The following is a 15,582-nucleotide window of genomic DNA, read 5'->3' as shown; positions in this document are numbered from 1 at the left end:
GTGTGTGTGTTTCCTTCCATCATGCAGCGTACATACAGCAGCATCCTCCCTTTAGTGTTCTTTACAGTCTGATCAGTCAGTATTGGAAGTATTTTCCCACAGCATGCAGAGTTTGGGGGGGTGATGGGGCTAAAGGTGGTGTCCACTCAGGGTGGGAATGAAAGCAGGGAGTGGGTGGAGGTCTGGCCCAGAGATTAAGCCCTCCTCCATCTGCCTGATCCCAGGACTGCAGCAAAGGCAGGCCGGCCGTCTCCTCTGCAGCTCCTCACGTAGCCGTTAATGTAAACACGATCAATATGTTTGTTGTGAGACCTGCAGCACCGAAAAGGAGGAAACGAGACCACAGAACCGTGACGTGGGAATCTGGTCTCGTCTCTTCCTATAACCCCTCGGATCCCCCCCCCCCCCCATGTCTTTTTTTTACGCTCTTAGTATACTTCCATATTGTACCAAATTGTAAACTTTGGAGTGTCTAAATTATTCAGTTTAAACACCTTTTAAGCGCCGGCCTCGCTCCCAGGCAGCAAACCTATACAGCTGAATTTTGAAGCAATGCAGAAGTACATGTCCAGTTCCCCTAATGGCTGCTGGAAGAAGAAGAAGAAAACTAGACCGAAGACGGCATTAAAGTGAAGAGAAAAACTTTCTTAAACTATGATGTCAATAGCTGCAGGAATTTATATATATATTTAACTTCTAACGTATGGAATATCATCATAAGATTTGCTTTAAAAGGGAGCGTATCAAGGTTTCTATGTTTCTGTTAACACACATTAACTTTCAAAATATTCAACTCCATGCTATGTTCCCTTTTAGGAGTTACATGTCACATTAAAGGAACATTGTCTCGTGTTTACGGGGATCTATTGGCAGAAATGGAATCTAATATTAAGAAGCATGTTCTGTAATTACCTGAAAATAAGAATATTTGTGTTTTCGTTACTAAACCAAACACTGGCTGTCCATTTACGTTTCTACGTTTCCTTTTAAATTCACTCACTGTCACTTCTAGGGCCAATTCACAGTTAACCATGACCCTCTTTAGACCGAGGCAGGAACCCGGAGTTTGGTTTGAATCTCTTCTAAAGTCATTTTCTAACTTTTTATGACGGAAAGCAACATGTTTTTATGTTGTCTCGTTCTTGTGAACACTATATTTTAACGACTGGAAGGGAATTTCTCCCAATTTGGCCACAAACGTCCACTTGGACTCACGGATGAACTCATTTTATTTTTGGTGTAAAGGTCACTGTGACCTCTCATAATCTGTTTTTGGCCTCAAGAATCCATCATGCTCATTGTGACAATTTAACACAAAAAGTAGGATAAAATGATGAAGTGCCTGGTTGAATTCTAGTTAGTAATCTCTGCTTTCTAAATCATGTCTGACTAACCGCGGCCCCGGGGCATGCACTGATAACCTCTCACCCGGAAAGTTTCTTTTAATTGCATAGTTTTTGGACCGCACTTCATCTATATTTATAAGCACTTTATTGTTGTGTGTCACTTCTGTCTCTGGCCGCTCAGGTTCACAGACTTTTACCCGGAAAAAAAATGAGCTTTTGAAGGTTAGGAACATATTTGAACCTTTAATTCTCCACAAGGTTAGGGTTGGTTATTATTCATCCAGTGTACCAGTTCTTGTATGTGAGTATTAATATTCTGTCTGTTCTCAAAATGGATAAAAAAAAAAAAATCAGACAACTGTTCATCTTTTCTGTTTTCGGTGACCTTTGCGAGACTGTTGAGTACAGTTAGTTATTCCAATATTACACCCGTTGGGTACAGCAATTGCTTGTTCTCCAGTAACGACTTGCCATCTTAATAAATCTCCAATCATATCTAAAATTTTTACTGTCGGAGGAAGTGTAGTCGGGGCAGGAGTTGAATGAGTTGCCTCTTTATGATTGTCACGGTCACATCTGGCGTCTCTTCCCTCCTGCCACTCCTGGTTACCTCGCCTGCACTTTTCCTGCCTCGGCCATTCCTCACCTGTCCACCAGATGCCCTCGGTGTGCCCCCCCCCATCCTTCACACCTGTGACTCAGCCCCTAATCAGCCGTGATCCGCTGCCCGCCTTCCCAGCTGCTCCTCATCTCCAGCGAGTGCTCCTGTTGCCTCCGCCCGGCCTCAAATCTGTTTCCTGACGTGTGCTACCTGTTGGCATCCCGCTGCCTCCACACAGTCATCAATGTTTTATTTATTGGATTGTTTATTTAACGGGGACTATACATTCCCACAATTAATTGGGGGAAATGTGATAAACATAAGACGTCTAGTTTCAGCTAATTTGCAGGATTTCTCCCTGACCAGACTTTTGAATACAATAAAACAATTCAATGAATACACAAAACACAGATTAAAATTAAAAAAGTTTTTGTGCTAATATGTGATCATGTAAATCTCCCGAATGGTGAGTGTGTGCACTAGATTCTGTAGAAACGGTCTCCGCGTGGCTTTGCTGCTTACAGTGTGTGTTTGTGTTGCCGTAACTGCAATTAATTTTTTTTAAATAGTCAAGATTTAGCAGTTTTTGCATAATTGGAATATTACAATTAAAGCAAATTGCTTTAACGGCACACTGATAGTGTCATTAAAATCTTTATTAAGGGCTGCATTTCATTTATTTCGGACACTTTCAAAGACCTTAATGCTGCCTCGGGGTTACTCGGACGGAGTCTCCTTCCTGTAAATCTCACCTCTGGACCCTCGGTGTGAACCGTTATCCCGGCGTCCCTCCACAACCGCCGCGCCTTCATCTGAGAGGGGAAAAAAAAAGAGCCATATTTTCTAAAGGTTGAGCTGCTTATCCGACTCGTTCTCATGCCGCCTTGTGGGGATTGCGCTCTAACAATAGAAGCTCAGAGGAATGTGATGGAGCTGTGGCACAGTCCGATCTTTGTTATGTGACTTGTGGGCCCGGGAACATTTGTTATCCTTATTCCCTCGATGTGTGTGGGATGAACGGATCCTTCCCGGGAGACTCCAAACTGTTTGCTTGCTTCCACTCCCTCCATCGCTCCGCTTCATCCTCCTTGCCTTTATTTCTCTCTCGCTAGCCTTCTTATTCTTTCTATGTCGAGTCAATTTCTATAGCCTTTGTCTATTTCTCTATCATTTCTTTTATCCAACTCCTGTTATCACAGTTTTGTTTGCATGTTATCGTGTGAGCGGAGGACGTGCAGGTTCACCCACACCAGCAAAGCAATAAGCATGGACATGCTCGCACCTCACACAGTGGCTTTTATTAGGTAGCATTGGAATATGTATCGCATACATGCCTGCATTCATGGGTTAGTTGCACAAAGCTGAACCTGACTATTAGTTTATATACACTTTGATTTATTATCCTCTTAATTAATCTGTCAAACATACCCATAACATAACCCCAATCGAGATCCCCTAACAACTGGTTTCAAGTCAAAAATTGGCTGCAGTTTAAGACGGAATCTCACACACACACACACACACACACACACACACACACACACACACACACACACACACACCCTCACTAAACCAGTGACATTCCTCTGTGCCCGGGGTTTCTCTCCAGAGTCACTAGATCACTGTCGGATTAGCCCCCTTTTTCCCTCCAGGCATTTAGGGTGCCCCATGTGGGCGCCCCATTTATTTTTCATTGTGTGTGTGTATGTGTGTGTGTGTGTGTGTGTGTGTGCACAGGCATGCTTGTGAGTGGAATGGCAGGGAACATGGTGATTAACACTAGATGTGTGGCTGCTCCCGGCACTGGCACATTCATAGGGAAGTACTGAGCCGTGTAAGCACCTGCTTTACCCCCCCCCACCCCACCCCACCCCCCCAGTGAGACGACAGAATAAAGACATCAAGTGTGCTCTGGCACTCCTGTAGATAGATGGATAGATGGATGGATAGATGGAACCGTTGTAGCACCTTAAACGCCCCATTATTCAGGTCTGTGGTGGACTCGGTCCCAGCTCTGTGTGCCGCTGGTCCTTGGGCCCGGCCAGCAGACTTCAGATCACAGTGGCTGAATTCTTGGCTTGTCTTGTAGATTCTGGCGGCGTTTTTTAAGGAATGGAAGCTCGAATCAAACAAAACAAGCTGAGATGAAAACGCAGGAATCCTGTCGGGTGCCTCATAAAAAAAGAAAAGCGCTGGGGAGGCGTTAGCATGTTGTTCAGTCTTGATGTTGCCGCTGACTGGCAGCTTGTTTTTTAATATTTATTCTAAAAAAAAAGGTAGGGAAATAAGAATGTTTTAATCGAGGCAAAGCGAGCCACAGACCAGCTGGACCCAACTGTGTTGAAAGATGTCATCCATGCTCAAAACCTCTGAAGTGTCATGTCTGACTGCCGTCACTGACCACAGTAGTGTTGAGAATCACTGCTGATGTAATACAGGTGTCTTGTTTGTGATCGGTTTACCCAAATACAGTAGAGTTCTCCTTTTATCACAAGCATTTCTAAGGGAAATCTGGTTCCAACCTTCCTTTAACCAGAGGTCTTCAAGTCCATCTCCGCACGTTTGCAGATGACACCTTCTTATTCACCGACAATAAAACACGTTCTCTAAAACGGCAACAAAGAATCTGGACATAACCTTTTATTATGATATTATTATACACAGATACCCCTATCTGCAGGAAAATATATAACACTTGTATTCCTGTTACTTTTAGTTATTTATTTAGATTTTTCATGTATTTTATTGAATACCGTTGTGATTCTTTGAACCACAAGACACGTGAGAAACGATATCCGCCTCCCATTCAGTGTGCTTATCACCAGCCGGGCTGCAGGAGCCCTCCGACCCTCCTTTTTGCCCTTATTGTCTAACAAGGCCGGTGAGGCTTTGGTAACATCTGGTGTCTGGGCTGATGGAGAGGATAGATAAAAATAGATGGGATTGTGTGGAGGTTTGCACTGCAGCATCACCTGCAAGCAATTTAGAACTGTATTACAACAGGGAGTCATTATATGTGATTACATTGTGTGTGCTTTTTAAAAGACATCTGATGTCGATTACATCTTTCTGAGAACAGACGAGCAATTTACTTGTTTTTTGTGTCAAAAGTTTACCATAATTACCAAAATATATGTGCACAGGCTAGTACTGTCTTCATCAGAACTATTAAGTACAACTTTCTGAAAAGTACTGCTTTTGCCAGTAGCTTTTCAAACTGTTTCGATTTGGGGGGGGGGGGGGGGACAAAGGTCACCGTGATCTCACAAAACAAATGCTTTGGGATTTCTCTAGCAGCATGGATGTAAAACTGCATCTTGACTTGTTGACGGCGTAATTTTCATTCAACCTTATTCATTCGTCCGTCCCTCTCTGTTTGTTTTTTCCGGTGCACAGATGTGTGAGGCTGCACAAACCAAATTGGTGAGCTGCAGGTTATGTGTCATGCTGAGCGGAGCTCTGTGCAGAAGCGCTGACAGTGACGGGGTCTAGCGCTGATACTCGGGCACTGGAGGTCTCTCAAGTGTCGCCTAGAGCGATGGCCACATAATTTGATATAGCTGCAGTGGTTAGAATGAAGGAGGGGAAGGAAAAAAAAACAAAAAAAAACAACAAACGGCAACCTTTAATTATGCTGCCCCGGCTACTTCTCAAAGACTCGAGGTCAGTAAATCCCATCATTTGGAACACAAGCCTTTCAGGGTCTCAGAACCAGGTTACCTCTACAAGGAACCTGAAGCCGGGTTTTTGATCAACCCCTCTCCCGTGTCTTTCGTTGCCCCTCTGATCTCTCCTCGTGACATTTCTTCAAGGGTTAATTTGCCAACAGGCATCACCGCATGCGTCAGTCTGCAGTCAAATGATCTCCATCGCACGGAAAAGCGCCGCTTAAAATTCACCCCGTCCCCCTTGTCAATCACCGGTGGCTGCATCAGATCAGAGTTTTGTGTTTGAGCCGAGGCTAAACTTGGTGGAGATCAGTGGTGTCAGAGAATTCCCCCTGGCTTCCCTCCATCCCCAGAAGGTCACTTTGCCGCAGGCTCTCTTTTCCTTTCTTTGGCTCTGAGAGTTGCAGGAAAGCTAATGTGCCTGACTAATGAGAGAGAGAGAGAGAGAGAGAGAGAGAGAGAGAGGGTGAGGAAAGAAAGCAGCCGGCAGATTAGCTTCACATTTTGATTTAAAATGTTAATCTGTTGTCTAAAGTTAAACTCCGTGTTGTACAGTTTGTGGCCGAGTGATCTTTCCGTATTACTGAGCAGCACAACATGTTCTGCTACCATAGCTGCTTTTTCTCTGTCTGTGTGTGTGTGTGTGTGTGTGTGTGTGTGTGTGTGTGTGTGTGTGTGTGTGTGTGTGTGTGTGTGCCTCTGTGTGTGTGTGTGTGTGTGTGTGTGTGTTCTCTCCAGAAAGCTGATCAAAAGCTATTTATTCGCCCGTGTGCGTCGGGGCACCACTGTGCAGATTTCATCTTCATCTTTGTGTGTGCACGCTCTCACTTGTATGTTGTTTTCTGCGTTTGCACACACACACACACACAGGGACACACACACACAGACACACACACACACACACACACACACACACAGAGGCACACACACACGCATGTTTCTCTCTGTCACCACTGACTTTAATCATCTGTAGAGCAAGGCCACGGGCTGAAGTCAGTGGTGACCCACCCACGCTTATTGTGTGTGTGTGTGTGTGTGTGTGTGTGTGTGTGTGTGTGTGTGTGTGTGTGTGTGTGTTTTTATGCATCCTCCTCCCCCCCCCCCCTTGTGCTGCAGTCCTGCTCCACTGCTAATGACCCAGCAGAGCACCTTTAATGACAAGGAACACACAATCCCTGCTGTTTTGTGAGCCACAACTAATACGTTGGGTCAGTCGAACACAAAAAAGTATTGTAGCCACTTTAAAAAAAACACAAAAAAAGAAATCAAGGAAAACCACAAAAAAAAAAAAAAAGCTACAAGCTGCAACCAACACATAAGATTTCACAGCTCTGGCATTGAGTGAAGCAGAAATCTCCCATCACTCAGATCTGTTGGGGTCTTTGATGGGCGGGGGGGAGGGAGGAGGGGGGGGGGGTTCTGCAAAACGAGAGTGAATAGTAACATCAGAATTTGTTTGTTTGTCTTTTACGGCTAATTCCTCATTAAAACCAGTCAGAGGCAGCAGGAGCCCTTTGATAAGAAGCAGCCCAGTGTTTGCTTTTCTTCTCCGAGCGACTGGCGTCGGCGAGGCTCGCTGTGTGAGTTGGCCGCGGACAACGAGAGGTTGCGTCGATTTTGCTAATTCAAAAAAAAAACAACAAATGTACGATTTTCATTCCTCCGTTTATTTCCGTGCGTGGTTCGCTCGTAATCCGGAGAGTCGGAGCGTTTCAGAGCTACTCCGGCTTTGTCTCCGAGCTAAAACTTGGTTATTAAGCGGGCCGCGCTGCACTCTACCATCTATTTCATGAAACACCGCTCACGTAATTGCTCTGATGCTCGGCATGTGTGTGTGTGTGGACGCAACACACACTCCTACTCTGAAATGTGTGCAACAAGGGCTGTATTGTATTAAAAGACGAGGCTGTGTTTCATAGGTCATATCCCTCCGTTCCTCCAGAGCACAGTATACCCGGACCGCGTCCATCTACGGCCCACGTTGAGTTCAGCTCATTTTTCAACTCTGCCTCAAGTCCAGGTTTTAATAAAGCCGGTCGAGGTGTTGGGAGAATTAGGGGTCTGTTGGGTGGCGGGGGGGAGGAGGGGGGAGGGCGGTGTGAAAGGTACTAATTCCAGCGTGGCTTGGTGCTGGTTTGGGATCTCATTAGTGCGGCGTTGTACTGTCACACACACCCGCTCGCTTGCTCAATCATGGCCAGCAAAGACGTGTTTAAATCCAAAATGGGTTTCTGGCTACAAAGTCTGATTTATGGGGCGCACGACCTCGGAAATACCACGGACCTCCGTATCGCCACCCCATTTTTTATGTTTGGAGATTGTTTATGTTTTCAGGTAGTCCGTCCCGTTCTGATGAACGCTAGATCTCAGGAACTTTATTACATCGGGCACAAACGACGTGTATTCAATTAGAACAGATTAGGATTTGGTGGTCAAAGGTCACTGTGGCCTCTTAAAACACATCATAATAATTAACACGCTAATTAGGACAATTCATACAAATGTCTAATAGGATCAAATGAAGTGACGACATGTAATATCCAAAGGGTCAAAGGTCAACATCATTAACATCGTACTGTTACACTTCGACGGCGTCACCCAAGAGCAGTGGATAGATTGAGATCTTTCCCTCCGTTGCTTAATGTTGTATTTACTGCACTTTTCAGTGAAGATGAAATACATTTTTAAAAATGTAAATAAAAGCAGGAGAACAAAAAGTTTAAGTCAAAAACAGACCTTTCAAATTAAACCGGCCATTCCAGTTTAAATGAAGCGTCTCTTAGGTTTCATTCCAATGAAAACTGTTGAAGGTTCATGATGGTTCATTCATCTCAATTGTATTAGGGTGGTGTTTATAAATATTAAAGATGGTAATTTGTATTATTTTCTTTGTTTCCCTCCATTTTAAATATGTCAGAACACCTTATGTTTAAGTGATCCATATTGGACCATGACATCCAATCAAAAGTGGTACTATGACATCATAAAAACAGCATCCCTTATAATACCTTTTTAATAGAGAAAGTGCTTGTGTAACACTAAGCATCTTAAAGAAGAAGAAGATACCGTCCACATCTGCCAGCTCGTCAAATTCATATTAATCAGCTGAGGCGGGTTATTCCTCTTCCACTGCGAACATGATCTGCAGTTCAAACCATGAAGCGGCCTCCCATTTGGCCCTCTCTACTGTAACAGGTGCGTACCTAGCTACACCATCTCATTTCCCTGAGCATCAGTATCCTCCGCACTCCCGTGAAGGGGCCTGACTATCCTCTAAATCCGCCAGGGTTTGATCATTAGGACGTACAGGAGGAATCAATCTGGTGAGTGAATTCACATCACATACACCTCCAGCTCTCATCAAATGACCTTGGCTGCCGCTGCCGCCGGCGTTGCTTGGGTTTTTTTTTTTTTCTAGATGAGAGGCTAAGTGCGATAGTAAGATGTGTGATGTGCAGATGAAGTGGCGTATAGCGCGCGTTAGCGGGGGAAGGCTAATGAAGGCGTCGCGTGGAAAGCAGCCGCGTGCCGTCGTCGGAAAGGCTCGCTGATTTCACGTCTGCAGTGAGACTTACTCGACGGTGAAGCTCCCCCGTCGCTCGGGTCCCGCTGGTCATTACTTCCTCGCCGCCGTGACACCGCCTGGTTTCCCGTGTCAACTCCCAGCATGCAACGGCCTCAGAGCCAGACGTGGCGCTTTGAATGCAGGGACGCGGTGGAACAAGCTCCCTGCCGAGTCTCAAAGCTCACCTGTTCACCTGGACTTAGCATCGTGTAGCATCTTCCCCTGTCTTTGTTGTATTCCCTAGTAATTCAGAGAGGTTGAAACTATCTATTGACATCCTTAATGTAGCGATATAATGTTGTTTCACTTTCTGCTGAATGTAAATGCTGCAGCTTTTGTTACTCCACCATCCACACACTAATAACAGCCGAGTGTCACTAGAGAGACGGGGACGAACCAGAACCAGCAGTTCTTGGGAAACCCAGGTGGTTCGGAGGTAGAGATGAATGTGCTTCGGGAACGGGGCAAATGTCCCCCGTTACACAAGCGAAGAGTAATAACGGCGACGAGGGCCAACTTCCCTCCTCTGCTGCTCCGTGCAGGAGACTGGGCAGAGTTTCAAAGCCTCCTCTTTTCTCACTCTGACTCAGTCGCAAGGAGAGAGAGAGAGAAAAAAAAAGTGTCCTTCTCCCACATTCACACAGGAAATTCATCACTCTGTTTTTTTTTTTCCCCTGAATGTGGACTCAGAGATTCCAGTGCATGTCATGGTCGTGATCCCGGCTCCCTTCTCACCATTCGCTCACACTCACACCGTCCTTCGCCCCCCGAGACTCCGATGCTTCGTACGCATCAGTGCGCCGTGTGACCGCGTCGTATTCAAAGTGGGCTACTTGTTTATCAATGCATGCGCTCGTCTTATTTATTCACCTTGTAATTTATTTATTTAGTGGGGGGGGGGGGGGGGGGGGGATACGATTGGCGGTTCTGGAGCCAGGGAAAAAAAAAAACTGAGATGCCGGGTTTTCTTTTTTAACTCGCCTCATTAGCCACAGAAGGCTGGCACCGGTTAATTAAAATAATTCCTTGTTATCGCGGCTGCTTTGGTCAGCCAAACGATACCGGGGGACCGCTACGCAGCACAGACTGCTCTCGCTTGGCGAGCGGGCAGCGCTCCTCGAACCACAGCTAGCACCTAATTAGCGCTGGAGGAGGAATATTTCACCGCGGAAAAATTAACATGCCTCGCTTCGGCCCCCGCGCTCTAATTGACGAGCCTCGTCGGAGGGCCGGGTGGAGGAAGAGCGTGGCTGTAGGGCGTCTCAGCTCCGAGAAAACACGCGCAGAATGTTTAACCATTTCTTAATTAGTGAGAATCAAAAACGCTGCTTGTTTAGTGGCGGACTTGAGTAGATTTTTTTTTTTTTATGGGCGTTGCATACTCTAGTGAGAAGAGGACCCTCCATGTGTTCTCCCATGACCTCTGCTGATCGCACTGCAGCATGAAAGCAGTCAGGAGGGGTGGGGTGCTACACAGGTCAGAGGGCCACGGAGGTAAATATCCTATAATCCGCGTTGAGATCAAAACTCAAAGGTCCACTCTAATGAAAGCATTTGGACGAGCCGTAATCCCGAGTAATAGGAAGAGATCCGACAAACACTCTGCTCATCAAGTCGCTCTGTTGAATAACATTAAAACCCAAACAACCTTCAAAATACATATTTAAAACCCCAGGGTGAGCTTTAGCACATGGTTACGCCGACAGGCAGCATTTTTTTTTTTTCTTTAAAGAAAACTTAATGTCGCAATAATATTTGATTGGAGTTTCTGGCCGGGCGGGCGGGTAGCTGCAGTCTGCAGGTTGTTTATTTGTGAGGATTAGGTTCACTCTGACGCATTAATAAACCAGATATACGAGGCTTCACCTGCCAGTCAAACCAAGTCAACTTCTTCCAAAGTTTACAAAGACTTTTTGAATGAAATTCCCACTCACATTCAGTCATATTATAATATTATTACTTCTTTGTAAGTAATAGGCAAGGTAACTTTAACTGCTCGGTGAATTCCACTTAGCTGTATTCACTGTGACTACACATCGGCTGGTTTACTACAGCGGTATGCACCCAAAATATTGTGATTTAAATGCAATAAACAATAAAAAAAATGGTGCCGAAGTAGCTACAAAATGACGAGAATTTTTAAAAAGTCTGAAAAGTCCTGTTTTTTTTTTTAAGTCTGTCTGCAAAATGATAAGCAAGGAACTTTTAAAATGCTTGTTTTCTGAATGGAGTTCGGTTCAATCGGAGGTAGGCTATGCTAACACTGTAGCTGCTTCACCAACACTTAAAATAACGTCTAGGCACAAATATAATATCATTATATATTATATTTGCATCATCAGTGGCACCTTCAGGGTGAAGTACTGAAGAACTTTCCTCCGTGAGTCTATGTTCCAGTCGAGTTTATGTGCGTTAAGGACTAGTGTGCAGATTAGTGGAGGTTATGCTGCTGTAATGAGTTTCTAAATTCGTATTTGTTGTGTAACTGAGATACTGTGACTCTAATACATCGCTCTCTCCAGCAGGGAAGATCTGTCTCTTCTTCTGTTTCTCTCCTTTCGTCTCTTTGTTGCAGAGCTGTAACAACATTGTCACATTTTAACATATTGCTTGTGAGGAGAGTGGGTGGGAGTGCCGACACTTCTTCTTCTTCTTTTTTTCCCCCTTATCCATCTATTTGTATGGTGATGTTTGTTCGCGGCATGCTAATCTAGCAGTCAACAGTGTTTAAGCCCGAGTTGTGTGTTTCAGAGACCCGAGAATCTTTTGATCAGCCCGGCGCTGCCTGCTGGGTTCCCTTCGCCGTCCTACCGAGGCTTGTTTGCAGCTGCACACAGTGTATGCACAGGCGTATGCTGCTGCTGGAGTACTGTATGCTTTCACACACACACACACACACACACACACACCTGCCCATTAATGTTCCTCACACAGGGACAGACAGTCTTTGTCCGGAGTCTGATAATGAAAGGTAGGCCTGCACATGGTGCGTACGCCCACATGCATCCATTCATAGGGGCTCGGGGAAAAAAACATACTACCATTCAACTTTACCATGTGCTCTGTGGGGTTGACAACACACACACACACACACATGCACACACACACACATTTGAGCCCACTCACTGACACATGAAAGCAGACACAGAGACGAGCAGCCTCCGCGGGCCTCGGGGAGCTCTAATGGCCTTGTAGAGTGCAGTCAGGGAGAGTGAGGGTGAAGAGCAGAGCAAGGTGAAGGCGGCCAGCTTCCACTTCCAGTTAAACACACACAAACAACACACACACACACATGCCAGGGAACATCTGTGTGCGTTGGACACATTGTACACCAGGACGGGGGAAAAGTACCACCACAGAGAAAAGCACACAACTAAGAAACATGCCACTACAAGCATGCATACACTTTCCCTCTCTCTCTCTCTCTCTCACACACACACACACACACACACACACACTGCATTGCTACAGTCAAGCGGCCCTGTCCTGATGAAGCTGCTGTTTCTAAAAGGAGCAGAACATGAATTATGCAGGTTCGTCTTCACATGAGGGGGTTTTTCTCCTTCTCCGCCGCATTCCTCTAAGCCAGCTGTTTTTCTTTTTCTCCTCACTTTCCTCCACTCTCTCTTTCCCTCTTTTAAACCTATCTTCTCATTTCAAACACTCCTATCTCTTTCACTTTAAATCATGTCTTCCCCCCCCAAAAAAACCCCTCCCCTGTAAGTCTCCCTCCCCTCCGGGCTCCCCATGCCTTCTCTGCTCTTTGCTGCACCCACTAACCCTTTTTCCATCTCTTTATCTTGGTCTTGATGCTGCACACACACACACACACACACACACACACACGTCTCCATCTCCCCTGTATGCCTGCTCACTTATCCACATAGATGCAGTGCTGAGCGGAGGAGGAAGGGAAGAGGGCCGGTGCCGCTCCGGTCGTATCGGATTCTCATAAGTGCGTGAAAGAAGAGAAGCGGAAGTCTTGCAGTTTGTCATCAGGCCCCCGTGGCTCAGGTTTCCCTGTTAGAGATGACAATGATGTCCGGAGTGAGCCTGCCATCATCAAATTGTGCAATATTTGTTTTGTTTGTGAAGGAGGCGACGTGAGGAATGAAATTTTTTACACCCTTATCTCGCGGCTGCAGTACATGTTTCTATACGTCACGTGTTATAAACTGTTGATTTGACTTGCAGGATTGAAGAAATCCATATTTTATTTTTATCCAACCTAAATATCTCCTACGTTCCTGTTACCAGAGTTAAGGAGAAACTAGACCCTGAGAAAACTTAACACTCAGTCTGGAGGATCATCTCGGATAACAGGACACTGTTAATGGAAAGGCTGGCATTTTTATATAACTTCTATATTCTCTTATTGTAAACAAATCCCATGAATGGAGCAACAACTTGCATCTCCCAGTATAGAGAGCTGGAACTGACAATGAAAGCCTCGTTTTTTGTTTTTTTCCCCCCAAGTTTGTATAATAAGAAGAACAGACACAACACATAAGACAGTAGATAACAAAACTAAAAACAGTTAACGTAATAATAACGTAATAAAGAAAATATATACATTAAAAAGTAATTAAATTGTTTGTTTTTTAAAAGAAGCACACAAATGCATCATCAGTCGGTAATAAAATAGAAAATAAAATTTTAAAAAAGTTCAGGATTCACTCTTAATAGCCAATTCAATCACAATCACAATTTTTTTTTTAAAGGCTTACTTTTCAAACAACTGGGTAATGTAGTTTTAACGCCAAAAAAATAGTAATTAGGGACTATTTTCAGTCACGCATTGATACGTATTTGATGTTTCAGCCAGCGTTTAAAGCTTAAAGGGTTTTTAATATTGAGTGTTAAGTACATTGAGTTTTAAAAACACAAAACCTCAGAAATAGCGAGCAGCACTCGCCCCCAAAATCACTGGATCTGGCAAGAAAATCACCAAGTCAGGCTTCAAGATGATCATAATGAACATAAACAACGGACATGGTTATCGGTGGTACTCACAGCTGTTAAGCTACAGATTGGGACTCTGGTTGCATGTAATGAGTGCACAGACAGACAGGCAGGCAGGCAGACAGACAGGTAGCCTCCAATCATTTCATTCCATTATTTTCTCAGCAAGGGAAGTAATGAGAATTTCAACAAATTTTGCGTGCGACATGTTCATCATATAAAAGAAACACAGCATCCAGTGCGATGGTGTCACTTTTCTGGTCTCTGGAAGCAAAACTTCCTAAAAATCTAGAATAACGAGCCGTATCTCTAATTATGGTCGTGTTGGTTTGGAGGCGAGCGTTTCAGATCAGAACCGCCGCTGGAATCCAGAGCCACAAAGGTCACCTCTGTCCCCGGTATGTGGTGAGAAGTGGCCAGCGGGGCCAATCACAGGGGCCATTTTCATCTCTCTCTCTCTCTGTCTCTGTCTCTGTCTCTGTCTCTCGCCCTCTCAAAGCAGCTTGTCCTTGCAGATCGATCCGGAGCGGCGCTGTCGGGTCGGTTCCGCTTTTGCCCCCGTCAGCAGGCGTTGCCCCGGCTCCGGCTTCCAGATCCACGCCAGCACCAGAACACACATGTGGTCTGGCCCGCGGCCCACCTCCTAACGGCACACATGACCACCACAGCGGCTGAGTCTGACGGCGTGTGACAGTGTGTGTACTCATGCAAGTTGATGACCTTGTTTGTACCTGCGGGATGACGGAAGCCCCTCCCTCGCGCCGGCCGGGGAGCTTTTATGTCACAACTTTGCAACAAAAAAAAGTTTATTTTTTATTCTTCAAGGGCGATATTGGAGCATCGGACCAAAAATATTTCCCCTCTGTGCACCTCGGCTTGTTGTTTCCACAACACCTAGTATACAAAGGCTGATGAAGACGGCGTGGTGAACTGATTTCTTTGCCTCGTTAAGCATGCAGGAGGGTTAAAGGGATCCAGATGAAAGACTGGAGTGATGGTGAAGATCTCTGCCAACCTGAAGGCAGCCTGTTCCCCTCCATGAGGACTCGCTGCTTCCCCCTCCATCCCGTTACCTCAGCTGACCTTCGGTTGCCCCAATAACACTCACATCGCCTCGATCACGGGGAAGGGGGGGCAAGCAGAGATGAGGTGTTTACACACAGGTGAGAGTAGCTGCAATGATGTACACCCCCCCTTTATATAAAAAAACCCCCCATCTTGTTTTGTTTACCTTTCCCTCCCCCCCTCCCTCAACCTTCAACCCCCCTCCCTCACCCCTTCACTCTCTGCGGAGCCTGTTGCGCAAACATTCATCCATCTTTTTTTGCCAGCTCTTGTTCTGACATCTTTTTTGTGTTTAATCGTGGGAGATTGAGAGGATTAAATCTGGAGATTACGTATGGCGGGATTACGCTGACCCCGATATCAGGAGGCCTCTGG

General features: G+C 45.4%; 1 protein-coding gene across 1 annotated transcript in view; it reads right to left on the bottom strand.

Moving 5' to 3' along the window:
- st6galnac4 (ST6 (alpha-N-acetyl-neuraminyl-2,3-beta-galactosyl-1,3)-N-acetylgalactosaminide alpha-2,6-sialyltransferase 4) overlaps positions 1 to 4,849 on the bottom strand; it is a 107,414-nt gene extending 102,565 nt beyond the window's left edge. Inside the window, exon 1 of the mRNA XM_084035242.1 lies at positions 4,841 to 4,849. Coding sequence (XP_083891368.1) covers positions 4,841 to 4,846 — 6 coding nt within the window. The 5' untranslated portion in view covers positions 4,847 to 4,849. The remainder of the gene's footprint in view (positions 1 to 4,840) is intronic.
- Between the last annotated feature and the right edge of the window lie 10,733 nt (positions 4,850 to 15,582).

The sequence above is a fragment of the Eutrigla gurnardus genome (assembly GCF_963514095.1).
Source record: "Eutrigla gurnardus genome assembly, chromosome: 19".
In the NCBI taxonomy this organism is placed as follows: Eukaryota; Metazoa; Chordata; class Actinopteri; order Perciformes; family Triglidae; genus Eutrigla; species Eutrigla gurnardus.
The sequence above is the reverse complement of the archived record's forward strand: the minus strand, read 5'-3'. Positions and strand labels throughout refer to the sequence as shown.